General features: G+C 39.3%; 1 protein-coding gene across 1 annotated transcript in view; it reads right to left on the bottom strand.

Annotated features, from left to right (window-relative positions):
- Positions 1-20,642, bottom strand: part of LOC149202146 (chromophore lyase CRL, chloroplastic-like) — a 145,579-nt gene extending 124,937 nt beyond the window's left edge. Inside the window, exons 1-2 of the mRNA XM_089403085.1 lie at positions 20,199-20,642; positions 19,843-19,892 (exon numbers count right to left, since the gene is read on the bottom strand). Coding sequence (XP_089259211.1) covers positions 19,843-19,892; positions 20,199-20,360 — 212 coding nt within the window. The 5' untranslated portion in view covers positions 20,361-20,642. The remainder of the gene's footprint in view (positions 1-19,842; positions 19,893-20,198) is intronic.
- Positions 20,643-20,919: the final 277 nt, after the last annotated feature.

Raw genomic sequence — 20,919 nt, 5'->3', positions numbered from 1 at the left:
TTCTTGAAGGTTGAAAATGTTGATGATTGTAGCATTGGACGGGTATTTCTGCACGAGTCTAAATGTCTAGACATGTGGAAGTCATCCAAAACCTTTGACCTTAGCAAATTTACTTTAATTTAAAAAGATAATTGAAGTATTTTTTATAATAAAAGTGAGTTTAATCTAATGAAATGCAAAGACTATTTGCACTAGTGAATTAGATGAATCCTAGCCATTGATCTCATGTGAGGTTAGATATAATCTCAACTGTCAATCTCTTTAGAGATTAGGGTTACGGATTCAATCAATAACTCAAGACTATAAAAGAAAGGCTAAGTGAAGGAGAAAGGCACGAGAGACATTGGGTGATTAAGTCATGGAAGACATCGATTCAAGAACACAACAAGGGTGATAAAGGATCTTCATCTAGTGTTTGAACTAAGGGAGAAAGGAAACAATAGCAAGGAGAATGTAAGAATCTAAGGCAATTTTCTAGCCTTAGGGTTTCTTAAGAACTAGGGCTTTCAACAGCACTCCAATAAACAAAAATTTAAATTCTAATAAACAGTCCCATAGTTCAATGCAATAGTTTAAACTCCAGTGAACAGCACAACCTTCTCAATAATAAATTATGCAATACAGTGTTACAATTCGTCCAGCAAACCCAACAATTCAATATAGTCCAAGTTCCATAATGTAATTCCAAATGGTTCAGATAAATTCCGTATTCAACAAATGAATAGTTCCAAGACCAAATCCGACTGTTCTAATATAATCTACAAACTTGGAAAAGCAAACCCTTTAGAGAGCTTTTGTTCAGAGAGCACACCAAGGGTGTCTTTAGGACAGTGAACTAACCATTATTTCAATTTAGGTCTATCATTATAAAAAAAATGATTCTTCTGCACTTGCCTCATCAACCCTTCTGAATTTTGTGCACGAGTTTCCCTAACCATTCGGACCTGTTGTAGAGTCCAACCAGCCCTTCGCGTGGCCTCAGGGGGATCCGTCTCAAATTGGACACTCAGCAAACTGAACTATAACTGCGCCTATGTACTAGAATTAGGGTTTCGTTCCTCTTCAATGATGGGTATTTTCTAGTTTCAAACAAATTCACCTATCCTTAGAATAATTTGCTTGTCTCCTTCAAACCATTTTGCTCCTATCCTAGGGCCAACTCACGTAGGTTTTGCTTCAAGAAGCTACGAGTTTAATTCAAGAGATTAAACCTCAGGAAGATTTAGAACCCTTGGACTGCTACAAGAAGACATTATTGTTATGTCAATAGGATTTCACACCAAATTAGCTTCAGAGAACTTGGCTTATCTACCTTAGATAAATCTCGAGTGCCTCAAGAGTTCGCCTTGCTAGCTCAGGAGGTCTCGGTTGCCTCTATTTCTCTTCCGTAGCTTTGTTTTGCTGGCCTAAGGAGGCCTCAGTTGCCTCAGGGAAACTCCTTTCTCAACCTTAGAAGAGTTATGCCCTGTTCCAGAGGGATTTTATAAGCTTCAAATTACTTCATCCTTGGTTTTTTGCCTTAGATTTCCTTCACTGAATTTCCTTCCCTCAGCTAGATAGGTTAGCCTTCTTTGCCATAACATAAATAAAAGATAAAATAAGTTGATTTGCCTCAAACCTTCTCACAGGACTTCGTTGCTTCTTCAGATGGCTAATTCCCTGTGGCCAAAACAAAGAAAAGTGACTAGGTAGGGTGGGATCACCTCCACCGAAACTAGTCCAAGAGAGAAAATGAAGTCTTAAACCCTCAGAGCCTTAGGCTTAACAAAACATAGACAAATGATATAATCTAAGTGATGATCAGATGAATCTAACCCTCTTGTATTTATAGATTTCCTCGAGGAGATTTGTCTCCTTAATTGAGTGAGGTTCACACCAAACCCCAACTTCGGGGTTTTTTTCCCCAGTTGCCCCAAAACTTGCCCTTCGCTGACCAAAAATTGGGTATTTTGGGGTTTTCTCCTTTATCGAGGACTACTGCCTACAAGGATCAATAGCCTACTTTGTCCCTTGGGCCAATTAATCCCTCGGGGACATTACAAAGACGTTCAAATCCAAAAAATTGTTTGGAGGCCATACTGATTTTTTGTACACCAAAATTGCAAGGCCACAACAATAGTAGACCACTGGAAAGGTTGTTCGTACAAGTACATCACAATGCAGTCTGTCCACAAGTCATACAACACAAGTATAGCAACACCAATACAACATAAGGTTGCACGTGGTGCGCAGGGTTTTTAGCAACAGAGCAATAAAATGAGACAAGCCATACGAGAGTTGTACAGTAATCAAAGTGCATATCAGGGTTTCAACTTTCTACAAGGGCTAATAAGCCAGGTTCTAAATTGTTGCGATTTTCCTGTATTTCTCTCAAGGTCATTTTCTTAGTGAGGGAGCCCTTGTATGCTAAGATATTATTTAATCAATGATAGATTTGAAGACAAAAAAATTATATTTGTGAATGTGCGAAATTAACTCATTTTGATTCCGCTGATTTTTTATTTTATTTACTGTTAAAATCACAGTTGTGCAGTTTATTAAAAAAATCTACAATTTAATTAGCCCTTGAGGGGCAAATCAATTGGAAAGCACTGAGAAAATGAAGTGTTATGTACCAAGAGATTCGAGGCTCAAATCCCCCTGACATACTCGTGTCTACAAAAGGGGAATACATAGGCACCTAGGGGTTATAGTGGTAGCGGTCGGAATCAACCCCATGTATGCAAGTACAAAACCAGCCCAGTTGTCGATTCCTCTAATCACAAAAAATAAAAAATAAAAAATAATCTACAATTTAATTTAATTTAATTACAAGGAATTACTGGGAAATATGTTGCATATTTGTTGGGGTTAAGGAAATTTAACATCGTATCAGAGCATACACTATGCGAAGGAGGCCAATTTAAAATTTGCATAGTGGATCAGCCAACAGTGAGATTGGTGGATACCATACACTTCAAGAAGAGAGGGAGGCCACACCAATCAAGTATTTTGGCAAGAATTGAACTTTTTGTGGGCATTTTAAAGGACCAAAACACAAATCCAAAATTGTTTGTAGCAAATCTATCAGATCTGCAAGGAGATCTAAGCAGATCAATAAACTAGCAATATTTTTGTTCTTATGGGTGTTTGAAGGAATAAGCACACGATAAATTTTTATCAGATCTAGAAATGGCAACAAGAAGTCTCAAGTTTGAAGATAGGTTGGATGGGGCTTCAAACTTCCTACCCTGGAGGGCAAGCGTTACCTTGCTATTGAAGAAAAATGACCTTTGGGAAATTGTGGATAAGGTAATTCCTTCACAGACAAACCCAGAATAGTTAGCAACTCATGATAAGAAGGACATCAAAGCTCAGTGGGTTATTATGGATGCCATGAAGGATCATTTGATCCCTCACTTGGAAGAGAAGAAATCAACCACTGAGATATTCAAGGCTCTAATGGATTTGTTCCAAAGTGAAAACATGAACAAAAAGATGATCTTCAAGGACAAGCTCAAATTCGTCCAAATGTCAAGATTTGGTAGTGTTACTAGCTACCTCATGAAGATCACAGAGATACGTGATTAGTTGGGAGCAATTTGGGAGAAAGTGAAGGACAAAACTCGTAAATGTGGCACCGAATAGTTTCACCAAGCCATGGGAACCATTTGTCAAGGGGATTTGCACCCACGAGCACCTTCCCAATTGGGAGAGTACTTTGGCATGACTGCATCCAGGAAGAGGCATGAGAAGAGCCTAAAGCCAACAGGCAAGGAGATGGATAGGACAACCTGGCCCTAGTCAATTAAGCCAAGAAGGGTAAAGCGTTCCAAGGGTAACGGTGAGGGGACAACCTCACAACTAGGGAGAAAGAAAGACTTGAGTAAGCTCAAGTGTTTCATTTGCCACAAGAATGGCCAGATTGCATCACAGTGTCCAAAGAAGAAGGGGAAGGAAAAGTTTCAATACACAACAGCGTCAACAAGGACACGGCTAGATGAATTTGCGAGAAAGTTTGAGAAGGCATTTTCATTAGTCTCATGTCTTTCTACTAGCACTATCACCAAGAGTGCATGGTACTTGGACAGTGGTGCATCACATCATAAGGTAGAAGCATGAGAGTTCTATAGCTCAATGTCGCACGAAGCAGGAGCATTTTTTATAAGTGAAGCATCAAAAGCATCATTTCCAAAAATCCTCAAAAGCGAAGCGTCAATATATGGAACCATTTACAAGCATATAAGCTTATCGGGAATATCAATATGGTTTTTGGGCATGTGGTATTGAGATGTTGTAGTGTTTGTAAATAAGTGTAAACTTTTAAATGTCTATTAAATATACGAGAGATGTTGTAGTGACCATAAAATAAAACATTAAATAAAAAACAAATAATAATAAAACATAATGTCAGCTCAAATAAAAGAGTAATAAAAAATAAAAATAATAAATAGATCCAATTCAATTTATTATATTGTAATTTTTTTATTAATAAAATTATAAACAAATTTTTCTAGGGAAAAATACAATATGCATATCACATTAAAATAATTTAAATAATAATGATTTATATTCTTAACCATGATATAATTTTTGAGTTCAAGCTTCTGTGATTCATAATGTTTTGATATAATTCTTCCAGATTAATCACAACAAGCAATTTTGGGTAGACATTTCAAACTAACCAATATGGTTCATCATCAGGACACATTGGTTGGTTCAAAATGTTGACCCAAAATTACTCGTTGTGATTAATCCAAATGAATTACATCAAAACATGATATAATTAATAAACATATAATTAACAATTTAACATATATATTTCTAAATATAGAAATGCGTAATATATATGTGTGTCGGGGAGGGGAGGGGGGTAGTTATAAATTAAAATCCATTTGATTGGCTAAATTAAAATAATGATTCATATTGGTAACCATTTAAACTACATATTTAAATTTCAAGAAATGCATATAAAAATTCACTATCTATAATAAACTTTTTCCTAAATTATATATTTAGTGTTTATCTATTTATCCAATCCATATATATCATCAATACTATGCATATCACATTAAAAAATTATAAAATATGTCAAACAAAATTGTTGTGTTTACATGTAATTATGTATTATCGGGGTTTTAATAAAAATAAAAATAAGAATATTTGACAATTGGATTCGTCCTCCCTCCCCCCGTGTCTTGAATTCCACGAATCGGACACGATTCTCTAGGACACATGTCTGATTCTCGTGTCCAGCATGTCGTGGAACGTAGGATTCAATGGGCACGCGGGTCGGATTCCAAGGGCACGTGAGTCTCGATTTTGAGACACGTTTCCCTCTTTAAAGTGAGTCGCGCGAGCTTTAAAGACTGATTTGGGCCGAATTCTCACTCATTCTTGAGTGTCTCTCTTGTTGTGGGTGTGTGGTAGCACCTAGAAAAGGGTTTGGGAGCATTTTAGAGGTGATTCAAGCAACAAGTAAGTGCATCTTGCTTCTATTTTATTTGCATTTTTGCTACAACAGTTTGCATGTCCATTTTTTTACAAGTTTGTGCAAATTTTCTATATTTTTTTACAACATTCATGGCTCAATCAAGGACAGCAGGGAAGGGGCAAAGGAAGGGGAAGAATGTCATCATTGGTGATGCCCCCCTTGTTCCAATTTCATCAGGATCTGCAAGTGTTCCCGCTATTGGAAGTGGGGCTACAACAACAGCTTCAAATGTTGAGGGCAGAATGAATTTATAAAGACAACGGTTCAAGAAAAGAGATATCCCTTGTGGAAGTATGTCACAATAGACCAAGGGCCAAGCAGCAATGTTGCTTGGAATGAAATTATTGCAACAAGCATTTCAAGAGCACTTATTACCGTGTGAAAGCTCATTTGTTGGCCTTATCAGGTTGTGGAATTGGAGCATGTACTTAAGTGTCTTTAGCTAAAAGGAAAGAAATGGAAAAAGTGGCCAATGTTGGTGAAAAGAGGCCAATGTTGGTGTGGCAAGGGTGGATGCATCATCTAAAAAAAACAAGAATGATGATCCCCTCCCATTCTTGAGGAAAAACAACAACAAATTTCCATTTGAGAGTTTTGGTGGGGGTGTGGGTCAAGCAGCAAAAAGAAACGCAGTGGCACTTGGTCCAATGGATAAGATTTTTCAGAAACAGAGACGGGAAGAGCTTGATCTCACCATTGCATTCTTTTTCTATCAAAATTCATATCTTTTAATGTTGCACACTCATCTTTATTTCTTGAGATGTACCAAGCTCTAAATCAAGGGGCTCCATCAAGGTATGTGCCTCTTGAGTCAGAGTTGACTAAGGCAAAGAAAGTGGTGGAAAAAATGCTTGAGCCTATTAAATCAGCATGGCCAACATCTGGGGTTAGTATTGTTTTTGATGGATGGACAGATCCAACACGCCACCCACTCATCAACTTCATGGTGTCTTCCTTGAATGGACCAATTTTCTTGAAATCAGTGGATGCACTCGGACAATACAAATATGCACAATATATTCGTGAGTTGTTCATTAAAGTTATTGAAGATGTAGGTGTTGATTCTTGTGTGCAAATCATTACAGACAATTCACCTGTTTGCAAGGTTGTTGGAATGATTGTGGAAGCTAAATATCCACAAGTATTTTGAACACCTTGCATTGTCCATTCCTTGAATTTAGCACTTAAATCTATTGCTTCTAATGTACCTTGGATTGGAAGTATTATTGAGGATGCACGACATAGCCGCAACTTTGTACAAAATCATAAAAATGCCCTCACAATCTACAAGGAGTACGCACATCTATCATTGTTGAAGATTGCAAATACACGGTTTGCCTCTTCATTCAACATGTTAAAGATGTTGAGGGAGGTCAAGACCGCTCTTAAGGCCATGGTTATTTCAGAGTTTTGGTCTTCTTTTTGGAGAAAGACAGATCAAACATCCTCAAAAAGAGTCAAGGACACAACATTAGATGATGCTTGGTGGGAGAGGGTAGATCTCACTATTAAGATCATGGACCCTATCATTGCTTTGCTACGATTTGCAGATACAGATCAACCCATCCTAGGAGAGGTTTATGAGGGGTGGGATTCCAGGATTGAGTCTGTGAGGACCATTATTTGATAGAGTGGATGCCCTGAGTATGAGACATCATTAGAGGCCTTCTTCACCACCATATAGGACATTCTTGTCAGGGGATGGGACAAGAATTTCACACCTTGGCATTGTTTGGCTCACTCATTGAACCCCAAATACTACAACCATGAGTGGTTAAACGGTGGACCTTCTCGCAAATTACCTCCTCACATGGATGGTGAAATTTCACAGGGGAGGAAGGATGCATTGAGGCAGGTATTTCAGGATAGGGCATCCCTTGATGAGGTGGGGGATGCCTTTACAGAGTTTTCCACTAGCACTGGACGATTTGTAGGCTATGATATGGTTAGAGACAAGGGCGCTAAGAAGCCCTCTTCTTGGTTAGCCATGAGGCTCCTCTCTCAAGTGACTTCATCCTCTCGTTGCGAGAGGAATTGGAGCACATATGGGAATTTGTATAGTGTCAAGAAGAGCAGGCTTGAGCAGTCCAAGGCAGAGACAATGTTGTATGTGCACACCAACCTTCGTCTTATTTACAGGAAGAGTGATGAGTGGTTGAAGGGAAAGACAAAGATGTGGGATGTCTTTCCTGATGATATGGGTTTGGACAACATTATTGAGGCATTGACCAACTTGGATCTTAATGACCCAGTGCTAGAGCTTGTCACCTTTGATGATGGTGATACTCTTGAGGGGTCATCCTCCACACCAGAAGATGCAGAGATTACATTAGATACAATGGAGGAGGATGCAACAGAGGACAACAGTGGTGACCGACAGTGATGTTTATTTTGATGATGATGATGATTGATGAGCTACTTACTACCTTGTAGTTGTTTTGTATTTGCTATTTCTATTTGCCAATGGCATTATTACTACCTATGTAACACATTTTGATTTTGACGACTTAACGAGAAAACTGTAGTTTCTTGTCTTTCTCCTATTGGATCATTGATGAATCTATCACAATTGTATTTGTATGCATAATGTTACATTGTACAACTTACAAATTTTAAATTTACAATGTAGAATCTAGATCTATGTCTGAATTTGTATCATGAATGAGAATTTGTATAAGAAAGATCTACTTAGTATTAATTTGTATCAAGAATGAGAATTTGGTGTAAAAAATATCTATTTAGTCTACGTGCCCGTGTTGGACACTCGAATTTGTGTGTCCTGCATGTCTCGTGTCCCCATGTCAGGTGACTTCTAAATATAGAGATATGAAATTTCTATAAATATAAATAATATTATTAAGAACCAACATAATTCCATCTTCACTTTGGGTCTACCAAGAGTCGGCAGGAATCAAATTTATCGAGATGTAAACCTTTTTTCAAGTTTTGCACTCAAAAGAATTTTGCATCTCGAGAGATTTGATCCCTTGAGGTGCTTGGTAGATCAGAAGTTAAGATGGATCTATGCAAGTATAATATAAATAATATTATTAAGAACTAGGATAGATCCATCTTAACTAAGGATCTACTAAGCGATGAAAGGAATCAAATCCCTCGAGGTGCAAACCTTCCCTCAAGTTTTGCACTCAAAAAGAAGTTTGCAATTTGAGAGATTTGATCCCTCTCAGCACTTGGTAGATCCAGATTTAAGATGAATCTATACTGGTTCTTGATAATATTATTTATATTATATAAATTTCACATCTCTCTATATAAAAGTATTCTCATTTTTAATTTTATTAAAACCTTGATTTAATCTATATGGAATATCCACAAAATATTTTTAGTAGTAGTGAGGATAGAGGGTTTAGATATATCTCAAAATTAATTATAACCTTTTTGCTTTTAGATTTAATTAAAAAATGTTATAAAATTAAATTAAAATAAAATATTTATAAAATATTTTGATTGTGAAATGAGTTATGGTTTTTGGGCTTGGAAGATGGAGTATATAAGTTTATTAGGAATATCCTGAGAAACCCTTTCGGGAGAAAACCCAAGTAAAAGGTGAGGTTGCTTCACTCTCTTTCTTTCAATAGAAAATGGTTGCAAATAGTGCATAAATCTTCTTTGTGCGCTCTCTCCCCGTCTCTCTCGACTACTCTACTCATCTATGGAACAAAATGCACTCAAAAATAATGGAACCCTTTTCCTCATAGTGGCCTAGTTACAACATAACTTGATAGCCTAGTAGTGGTTAGAATTGTCTCCAACTCTTAACAAGTTACAACATTGACTCTTCTAGAGTCTTCTTCATCATGATCACATGGCTAGCCACTTTTCCATGAGTAATGGGGGGCGATGTGGCATCCTCTCAAATTATGGTGGTCAAAACAAGAAGGTCAACTTCCGAGTGGCATAATTTTTGCATGCAGACTCTGATTGAGGTGATTCTTGTGCCTTGGAAAGGTCTCTGCATGTAGAATAAGAAAAGAAGGTGTTGCACTAAAGCAACAAAGTTTTACCCCCAAAACATGTCATTTAATGCCTCAACCTTCTCTAGGAAGGTTCCAAACCCTAGTTTGCCAAAGTAGGTCCCGCTAGTAAAAATGGTCATGTGAGTTGATTCCTCCACTTTTTCCACTTTGAAAGCATCCAAGTGGATGACAAACAATATAATAATCCAATCCAGATCAGATGGTGGATATATCATGGACTGCAAAACATTGCCACCCATATAGGAACAAACTAGAGCACCTATGTTTTCATTCATTCCATAACACAATAGATTGGGATCAGTGTGGCCTCGCGTGATAGGATATAAATGCCTAGTGTCTCATAGGGGTGAACATATACAAGTGGAGATCATAAACAAGGGGAGGTGGACCCCAAATCCTTGTAATAGGACCTCTCTCTTGTTTCCCAAGATATTGATGATCATGAAACTCATAACACTTCTTCCATTCCACAATCCACCGCTAAACATGCATCTTATTCTATTTTTGTTAATGAAATTGCAATTGAGATGGGCATATATTAGCTTGAGTCATATTTTGGAACATATAGCCTCATGTATAAACATTTATTTTGGATATAGAATGAGATGCATGTTTAACAGTGGATTATGGAATCGAAGAAAGATGGATATATGAAAATTTGAAAATGCAATTGAGATGGATATATATTAGTTTGTGTCATATTTTGGCACCTATGGCCTCATGTATAAACATTGATTTTGGAGATTGAACCTCGTGTATAAACATTGATTTTGAATTTTGCATGATATCATCATTTATGTGAGATAATATAGACATGGGTTTCATGATAGATTATCATTTTTGTCTATCATACTTATGTTCTTGCGAGATAATACCTTACTTCTCTATAATATCTATTTTTTTGGATATTTATATTTTTTATATTTTTAAATATCATGTTTCTACGTTTCAAAAATTCTAGGGGGCATGTTTCTATGACGCCCCTATTTTAGAAACATGATATTTTCATATTTTCATATTTCATGCAACTTAGAGTCTAACCTAAACAACCCCTCTCTAAGTAATGAAGGATTTATAGATCATCCATGATCTAGATCGTAATGCTTAAGCATGTCCCATACCCATAGAAGTGGCAATCCTTCATTCATCCTTCTAGCATGAGTAGTAATATATCAACAATGCCAAGTCACTTCCAAAGTATTGAAAAGAAATTTTAGAGTGTAGAGAATTGAAAATAGTTGCACAGAGTTCAAAGAAGTGTCCAGACTCTTAGGAATGGTACATGAGGAGATCAATATTTTGAAACTCGGACTAAAACTCGGAATTGGTCAAGGGTCAACTCAAACCCGTAGTTGGACTCAACCATGACTCAAACCTATCTGATTTTAATGACTTGATTTACTAAAAAATATACAATATTTAATTTTAATGAAAAAAAAATATTTTAAAGATTTCAAGCCATTAGAGACAAAATATTGTATATATCATCTAAGGGTGAAATGGCAACAATGCAATACGTATCAGCAACAAAATAAATGATCAATGAATGAGGCTCTAAATGGCTTCTAGAATCCAAAAAACATGCTACAAGCTACTGGTCTACTATGTAGTACATAGCACAAATCATTCATCAACATGATCAATCATCATACTCATCACCACTACTAAAAATGGGATCCTCAACATGAGCTACTAATTCATCCTTTGGCTCAAAGTCTTTGAACTCCTCGAGACATCTACACCTGCAATAGTAGTACTAGCAAAAGGACGATCTGCACAACTAATGCTTGCATGTGCCATGTCTAGTACGGTTCATGTTGTTAGGAATTAGGTTTTAGGTTTTTTTTTCTAATTTGGCTTTTTCATGCACCACGATGGGGTCCCTTACTTAGCCATGTAGGTATGGACTGTTGATTTCTGGTAGCATCAAATGTACTCTAAGCCTCAAAATTTACAGGGAGGCTTGGACACATGTATTCCACAATACCCAGACATTGTTTTGGGAAATTCCACCCGAAATCAATTTTATTAAAATAATTAGTTATTTTTAATGGGTGCCTAAGTTTAAACTTAGGAAATTAAAATAATTAAAGGGTATTAATCTAACTGTGGGTGAAACTTCTAGAAGAAGACGAGGGTCAAGCCAAAGTGATCTGAGCCATTGATTAGGATCTAATCTGGGTCGTTGGTTCTCAACAGAAGGATTATAGGAGGAGGCTTGATGTGCATTTGGAAGATACATTGAGTGGGAGATCAAAGATCGAATTTCTGAAGAGAGCAGCGTAGCAGTTGTAGGAAAGAAGTTTGAAGTGATTTCTTGCAGTGAGGGGCAAGGATAGTTCTAGTTGGAGATTTCTCCTGATCCATGAATACTCAGCAGAGGAGGCAGAGAGAGATCTGGGAGAGGCAGTGCAAAGGCTATGCTAAGCAGCGTAGGTTGTCGCAGAGGCAGGGTAGAGCCTTGAGGAGATTTGTATTTTTACTGGAGAGGTCGATTTCTGACGCCTGAAGTTGGGGTGTGAGACCAGGAGGACAGAATCGAAGTCTCAGAGGCAAATCGATCAACAAAAGGGGTGACTCTCTCCCTAGAAGCTGTGACGTTGGGCCTACGGAGAGGCAGCAAGGGACAAGCCATTTTGTGGTTGGATCAGTCGGGATCGCCAGTGTTAGTGTGAGGTATTTTTCACTAATCTTTTGTCAGTCCTATTCTTTGTACTGGATAGCCAGCAAGGCATCCAAAGATTGTATTCAGAAAACTAACGCTTAATAATACAAACCCTCAGTTGTTGCACCGATTTTCCCACATTGGGTTTTTCCGAGGACTTTTGTACAAAAAGAACGGTGTAATGTGTTGTGTATTTCTTTCTTGCTCAGTTTCTTGTTTCCGCTTATAAGTTAATTGGCGAAGACTGCAGTGTATTAGTTTCAGTGTTTACTGTAGAAAACAATAAATAATTTGTTCAGTAATTAACAAATAGAAAGAACTTAATCAGTTGTTGCAGCAGAAATTTGGGCTTCCAAATTTTCACATGGACTTGACCGAGTGGAATCAATTCAGTACTAAACTGGCCAGGTCATGCCCTAACTCAATCATGACTCAAAAATTTGCTAACAAACCGGTCCCCTAAACTAGGCAAAGGGCTAAGTTGACTCGTTCAAGGGTCAGCCTAGTCAAGTCAACGGAGTCAAAGTCTAAACAGACCAATTTTTAAAACTATGATGAAGATGAAGAGGAAACAAGGAGACCAATGGGCCATTGAGGGAAAAGCCCCATGACAACACACACAGCTACCACCTCTACCCATGCAGCAGGACCTAGACTCTCTAGACTAGAAGGTGAAGCTAAAGCCCTTACTCCACATCTACCTCACTAGTGGACCCTTGAAGAAATCATGGTGCTGGACTTTCAGAATGGTTTGATGTTAGCACTCCAAATTTGGCAGAAGCAACCATATAGATGTCATGGTTGATAGATTGCCTCAATTTTCTGTTTCTTTGGAAGCTGAAATTTATTTTTATTTTTTATTTTGCTAAGCAGAAAAAAAGTTTTTATCAGTCAGTCATCATTGGGGTTGTTGACCAAGATAGCAGGAAAAATACCATATATACCTCCCCATTTTCCCATGTCCTCATTTCCCCACATCTCTAGGTATTCATGAGCTCCTACCACACTATTATGGGGTGATTGGAATAAAGAGGGAGAGTAACCTCCTCTAGAAGTGACCGTGCATACTTTTGTGTATCTATGGCACATTTATCACAAAACTATGACTTTGCGATAAGAGAGTCTTGAAGATGAGAGCGACCTCTTTTTTTGCTGCAATAACTTGTTAGTTTTTGGTAGCATCGGAAGTGCTCTAGCCTTGAAAATTGGTGAAGAGGCTAAGGCACATGAGTTCTAAAGAACCAAGAAACCGATTGGTGAAATTCCACCAGGATTGTATTTTATTAAAATAATTAATATTTTTAATGGGGTTCCTAAGTTTAAACTTATGAAAATTAAAATATTAATGGGTATTAATCAAAATATGGGTGAGAATGATCTAGAAGGCGGATCAAGTCATGTTTTAATCTTAGCCGTTGATTAGAGACTTAATCTCGGCCGTTGAAGACTCAACAGGAAAAGTATAAAACGGAGGCTTGGGGTTCATTTGGAAACATACACGAAGAGAACAAATTGATCAAGAATTCAATTCCTAGGGCAAGGATTGTTAAGGATTTTGAATTAAGTGATCATTCTGTAGCATAGGAGCAATGAGAATCCGGGAGGACTTTCCGGAGAACACTGACAAAGAGGCGAAGAGACCCAGCAAAGAGGCAGCGCAGTAGTCAGGAGAGCTGACGCTGGGCCAATATGGGCCCATGCAGCCTTGACGCAGAGCCAGAAGAGCCAGCGCAGAGCAAAAAAGTTGCCTGTCACGCAGAAGCCGAAACTGTCGGGAACTGCCGGAAGTATCAAGAACCGCCGGGAAAGCTGACGTAGAGGGCAGAAGTCAGAACTGCCAAGAACAGCGAGAACCGTCGGGAACTGTCGGAATAGTCAGGAAAGCTAACACAGAGGCCAGAAGCCGAAACTGTCCGGAACAGCGGGAACTGCTGGAACAACCGGAAAGCTGATGTAGAGGGCAGAAGCCAGAACTGTCGACAACTACTGGAACAGACGGGAAAGCTAACGGAGAGGATTGAAGCTGGAATTGTCGGGAACAGCCGGAACTGCCGGGAAAGATGACGCAGAGGGTAGAAGAGGTGACACAGAAATATTCGGGGTTAGTCAGTCTTGTGTCGAATCAACCGGAATTCTACCGGGTGAAGTGAGGTAAAACTCACTCAGATTTTCCGCCAGTATTTTCTCTGTAAAGGATTGCTAGATGAGCATCCTAGATTTGTATTCAGATATTTTTCCTGCATAATAATAAACCCTCAGAGCTGTTGCATCGGTTTTCCCGCATTGGGTTTTTCCAGGGACTTTGTGTCCAAAAATAAGTGTGTCCTATGTATCATGTTCTTTGCTCTGTTTTATGTTTCAAGAGATCAAATATTTAATTAGTGTAGGCTGCAGAAGTAATTTACTTCAGTATTTAGAAGAATGCTTGATGAATGTAATTTAAAAATCAAGTAGGTGAAGTAGATTCAGATTTGTTGCAGTAGGGGTTCCTTCAGAGTGTAGGAATTTTCACATGAAATCAAAGGATTGATTTTGAAACAAGAAGAGCAGATCCAGTGCTGAGCAGTGAGGCTGAAAGCTGCACTTGGCAGCAATTCGAATCCCCTTGAAGGGATTGTGCAGTCCTTGTCGGGAAGCAGATCCGAGGAAATCTCTCTCTGAGGACGACAGAGAGTTACGATTTCCAATTCGTGAGTTTGCAAAGGCAAAGGGAGTGACGCAAAGCCTCAGCGCAGTACCTGAAGGGCGCAGTTTATGCCGGGGCAGAAATCTGCTGGAAAAGAACGAAGACATGTAGAAGGGGAATTTTCTCCTCAAAGAACTTCCCGTCAGAAAGTTTGAATTTCTCACTTGCTGAGAAGTTGAGCAGTGCTAAGCAGTGACTAAGGAGTCAGTTCGACAGTTGGGTGAGATGGCATCGCATGGGCTCAGAGATCAGGACAGGTTGGAAGGAGCCTCCAACTATGTCATATGGAAGACTAGAATCTTAGTTGTTTTGAAGTAATATGATCTCAAGGCCTACATCAATAGTGGTGTAGCTATCCCTGCTGACAACGATTAAAGAAAGAAGTACAAGGCCGAGCAGGGGAAGGCAAAGAGGCTCATTCTCGATGGAGTTCGGGATCATGTGGTCTCACACTTGCAGGGCAAGGACACAGCCCGAGAGATGCGAGAAGCCTTGTCTTCACTGTATGAAGGCACTTCCAAACAGCGAAAGATGTATTTAGAGCAGAAGTTGCAGCAGACTTTGATGCAGAAAAGAGAAGGGGTGAACCTCTCTCTTCAACGTCCTCAGGACACTAGAGACCAGCTTGTTGCAGTGAGGTCCACTCCTCAGTCAACCGCGATAGTGAGGATAGCCCTGAATGGAGTCTCGGATAAATGGCAAGTCTTCGTCCAAAGTATATTGGGCAGGGAAAGACTACCTTCATGGGAGAATATGTGGGTGGCTCTTCAATAGGAGGAGTTAAGGAGGGACCTAGTAAAGGTCAACCTCAATGGCAACAGTGGGAGTGGCACAAAAACGAAGGAGGAGGAGGAAAATGCGCTCTAACATCGAAAGAACAGCAGACGCAGAAGCGGAAGAAGGACATTTCAAAGGTGAAATGTTTCAAATGTGGTGAGTTGGGTCACTTTGCCTCCGAGTGTACTTTGAAGAAAAAGGATAAGGACAAGAAGCATGATCCTAAGGTTGCCGCCACAAAGATTGACGAGGAAAAGTATGCCATGAGTGCCCATGCATCTCCAGGAGGGAGATGGGCCGATATTGAGTTGTAATCGGGAGGACTACATGTGGGCAGGATCCTTGAGGAGTCCACCTCCTGGATCAATTCCTTGCTACGGGAGCCCGAGATTCAACAATAGCGAAATGGACTTAGTGACAAATGATGCAGTGGATTGTTTGGAGAGACAGATGCAGTAGTCGAGACCAGGAGCTGATCAGCGTAGAGCAAGGTTGGCAGCAGTGAAGTTGACACAACGCAGAAGTCAGCAGCAGTGCAGAAGATTCAGAGGGTCAGAGACTAGAGCAGTCAAATTCCAACATTCATGGTATTATGCTAAGTTCAGTTAATTTTGGATGTTTTTCAGTTGCTTCTCTCAGCAACTGAGTTGCAATATGAATGCAGTGTTAGCAGTGGCAGTGCTAGCAGCATAGCAGGTGCAGCGTTTGAGAAGGAGTTGTAGTACAGATGCAGCAGTGGCAGTGGCAGTGGCAGTGTCATGGGAAGCAATACAGTAGTAGCAGCAGCACAATGTTGGTGGCAACAACAGTGCGGAAAGGGAGATGCTTTAGAAGCAGAACAGCGTGCAATTGAGCATTGTTGCTAGAGCACTCTCCTCGCTAAGAGGGAGTGTTAGTTTTTGGTAGCATCGAAAGTGCTCTAGCCTTGAAAATTGGTGGAGAGACTAAGGCACATGAGTTCTAAAGAACCCAGAAACCGTTTGGTGAAATTCCACCCAGATTGTATTTTATTAAAATAATTAATATTTTTAATGGGGTTCCTAAGTCTAAACTTAGGAAAATTAAAATATTAATGGGTATTAACCAAAATATGGGTGAGAATGATCTAGAAGGCGGATCAAGTCATGTTTTAATCTTAGCTGTTGATTAGAGACTTAATCTCGGCCGTTGAAGACTAAACAGGAAAAGTATAAAATGGGGGCTTGGGGTTCATTTGGAAACACATACAAAGAAAACGAATTGATCAAGAATTTGATTCCTAGGGCAGGGTTTGCTAAGGATTTCGAATTAAGTGATCATTCTATAGCAGAGGGGCAATGAGACTATGGGAGAAGGACTTTCCAGAGAATACTGACAAAGAGGCGGAGAGAGCCAACAAAAAGGCAGCGCAATAATGCGGAGAACTGACGTTGGGCCAGTCTGGGTCCACGCAGCCTTGACGCAGAGCAAGAAGGGCCAGCGCAAAGCAAAAAAGTTGTATGTCACGCAGAAGCTGGAACTGTCAGGATCAGCCGGAACTGCCGAGAACTACCAACACTGTCGGGAACAGTCGGAACTGCCGAAACAACTAAGAAAGTTGACGTAGGGGGCAGAAGTCGAAACTGTTAGGAACAGTCGAAACTGTCGAAACAGTTGGGAAAGCTTGCGTAGAGAGCAAAAGCCGGAACTGCCGGGAACAGCTAGAACTGTTGGGAACTACCGAAACAGCCAGGAAAGTTGACGCAAAGGGCAGAAGCCGGAACTGTCAGGAACAACCAGAACTGTCGGGAACAGCCAGAACTGTCGGGAACAGCCGGAACTGCAGGGAACAGCCGGAACTATTGGGAACAGCCGAAACTGCTGGGAACAGCCAGAACTATCGGGAACTGTCGAAACAACCAGGAAAGCTGACGCAGAGGGCAAAAGCCAGTACTGCCGGGAACAGCCGGAACTACCGGGAATAGCCGTAACTGCCGGGAACTGCCCAAACAGCCCGGAACGCTGACGCAGAGGGCAGAAGAGGTGACACAGATATGGTCGGGGTTAGCTAATCTTGTGCCAGATCAACCAGAATTCCGCCGAGTGAAGTGAAGTAAAAATCACTTAGATTTTCCGCCAGTATTTTCTCTGTAGAGGATTGCTAGATGAGCATCCTAGATTTGTATTCAGATATTTCTCCTGCATAATAATAAACCCTCAGAGCTGCTGCACCAGTTTTCCGGCATTGAGTTTTTCTGGGGACTATTGTGTCCAAAAATAAGTGTGTCCTATGTATCTTGTTATTTGCTCTGTTTTCTGTTTCATGATATCAAATATTTAATTAGTGTACACTGCAGAAGTAATTTGCTGCAGTAGGGGTTCCTTCAGAGAGTAGGAATTTTCACATAACCTGCATTAATGAAAATTTTCAAATTTAATGACTACAAGTTCTAGAAGTTAGGCTGTGACTTGAAAATGATGATATTTGACTGAGTATATAATTTTATCTTCAGTGTCCAAATTTGTGACATATTTTATAAAAACATATTCATTTTAGAGCAATGCACACGGAGTTTTTTAGAATTAATCTTTTGTTCAATTGTAAGATCTCTGTCGTTCTGTTCTGTTATGTGGTCTAATCATGCGAGGATAATGAGTGGTTAATGCGAAATTAAGGAAATGGCTTAGAGTTATTCTATAGACTTAAGAGTATGACATGAAGAGTAACATGTCGAAATTTTATTGTGGCATGCATACTATCGGAATCTAAATGCAGTCCAAATATTTGACAAAAAATATAATTTCTACCTGCATATTGGCCTGTATTCGTGCAATGATCCATGTTTGCATAGCAATAGCCAAGACATTATGGGTAATTTAATGACTTTGGGACTCCTATGAATACTCTGCCTAATGACCTAAATGTGTGATTTAATGATATATGTTTTGGTTTGTTTCTATATCTACGCTGGTTAGAATTGTGATGATGGTACAAGGGGCTATTTAATTGGATTTGTTATTATATGCGTGGCAGGTTTTGGTATATCACTACTATACTTGCATCGTCACAAGTCATGGTCATATATTATACTATGAGATAGGGTGATGTATTGAGTTTGATAGCATTGTGGACATGGATTTTATCTATCTATGTGACTGCATTACCACTGATTGCCACGTATCAAAGTCATAACAGTTCAAATTTAGATGAGAAAGAATCATAGTCATGGGCATTACCCTAATTTTCTTACCCTATGTGGCAAGGGGCCCAAGCGATTCAGGTTATTCAGCTTGAGCCGATAGCTTGTGCCAATAGCTATATGGTAAATAGGTGAAGTCATGTGCAACCTAGTCCCACCTTTTAAAGGCATGATAGTGATGACCATGTAGCAATAATGATTGTAGGAGTTTTGGCTTTCCATATAGATTTACCCACAAACATGGAAACTATCAACGACATGTACCCTTAGAGTAAAATTATTACCCTTTCTTGTAGAATTATTACCCTGTATTCTTTTAGTTTGTTTCAGATGTAAAGAACGGTTCCTTAACCATACGTGTGGAAGCTCTGCATCTTCTAAGCTGATTGGTGCCTTTTGCCATTGTATAATATATTCTGCTTCCAAAATTACAGTCAGTCTTCATGGCTGTTGAAAATGGGAGAGACTGAAAGTGTGGTTTTTTACCACGGATTCAAAAAATAAAGATTATACAGTTGTGTAGCTTCTGTTTCAAGATTTTCAAGAATACAGTACAGTTGCAAAAAGTTATGCAGACATCAGAAATAAGGTTGTTGCATCTTCACCCAGTCCATAAACAGAGAATTGATTTGAGGAAAATATAGTGGCATAAAGCACGCTGTTCGCGTGATTGAAACCCTAGTGTCCTGATTCAAAGGAAGTGGACAGTGTTTTCCTCCCAAGCCAATTTGAGAATGTGAGCACCTAATAAGCATGGAATTAGGTTTGAGCCCCGAGCTTCACCGGATCAAAATCAAAAGGCATGCTGCCGGAACCTGTGCTCTGTTGCATGGGAAATCATGACTCCAGGGGAATTGAACTCGTGTCCACCAGAAAATACTAGAACCGTTTGCGATCAATTACTGACAATAATCAAGACGCTCTGGTGCTATACTATAAGCCAAATGCCAGAAAAATACTTATTTCATACTGTTTTAGAGGGTACTTGAGCGCGGGCCTTGACGCTGAAACCCAAACACCTTAATAACAAGTAGCTACGATGATAACATTAACAGACAGAAAACCTTCTGGAATAAAGAACATACCTCAGATTGAAGTAATTCATGGGATCACGAGATGCCTGTTCACTGGAGAACTGTAAAAAAAATTGTTAAAAAATAAAAGTTTTCACGTAACCGAATATTCACTTGAAAAACTGAATCTAGTAACGGGAAAAAAGAAGATGAATCAAATTAACTTGGGCTTGTAACCTCTGAAAATAAATTGAATCCATTACCCCGGGGAAAAGTAGCTGAAATCATTGTAAACTGGAGCATAACAAGAAATTTGGTTTTGCTGTTTTGAGAGAAACAGTCCTATGACTAGCATAAAACCCATGACTGCAGGCAGACAAGAGAATTCAATAGATGCAGAAGCACAAATAAATAAAGGAGAGTCCTACCTTTTCTCCAGCGAGAGCGTCTGCAACAATCCTTGCATGATCCGTGGTGGGTTTGGTGAGTTGTCTGACGAGGAGAGCTCCACCCACCACACATAAAGCCTTGATGAACACATTTCTAGCCCTGCTTCTCCCTGATGATGGTGGCTTATCATGCTCTCCCATGCTCGCCTCACCTCATATGTGTTGTGTTGAATATGGCAGATAGATTGGATGGATATACTTCCTCCACACTGAAGATTCACTTACTCCCCACTCCCCATCATATCAGTTTATTTCATTGGATGCCCCTTGCTCTTCCCTCCTCTCCATCCCTTGAAATCTGCCATAAATGGATTCTAAGAGATTGTTGATGTGGAGAACATGACAAATCTGCTCAAAGATATGTATGTGTCAATGGAGTTCATTGATGAAAAACAGTAATCTGTTTAGTCACTCAATCTGATAAATCTTCATCTAGGAGCTACGGTAGTTTTAGCCAATTAGGCGTGTTTATATTAAATAATTCGTGGAAAATATATCTTTTCGTCTCTCCGCATCAAACTCTTTCCATAAATGTGCGACCATTAAGGTTGGAAATAATTCTAAACAGTTTGGCTTCCAATGTAAGCCCATCAAATTTTGGTAGAAGCTATAGGTTGGTTTTTGGAACTTGAATCTTATGTAACTTTGATTTTATGAATAGTAAGTTCTTGTTCTTTTTACTTTGTTAAAAAAAAAAATA

Source organism: Pinus tabuliformis, chromosome 2_1, assembly GCF_031772625.1.
Source record: "Pinus tabuliformis cultivar Carrire ecotype Pingquan chromosome 2_1, CPIR1, whole genome shotgun sequence".
Lineage (NCBI taxonomy): Eukaryota > Viridiplantae > Streptophyta > Pinopsida > Pinales > Pinaceae > Pinus > Pinus tabuliformis.
Note: the sequence above shows the minus strand (reverse complement) of the source record. Positions and strands in the feature narration are given on the sequence as shown.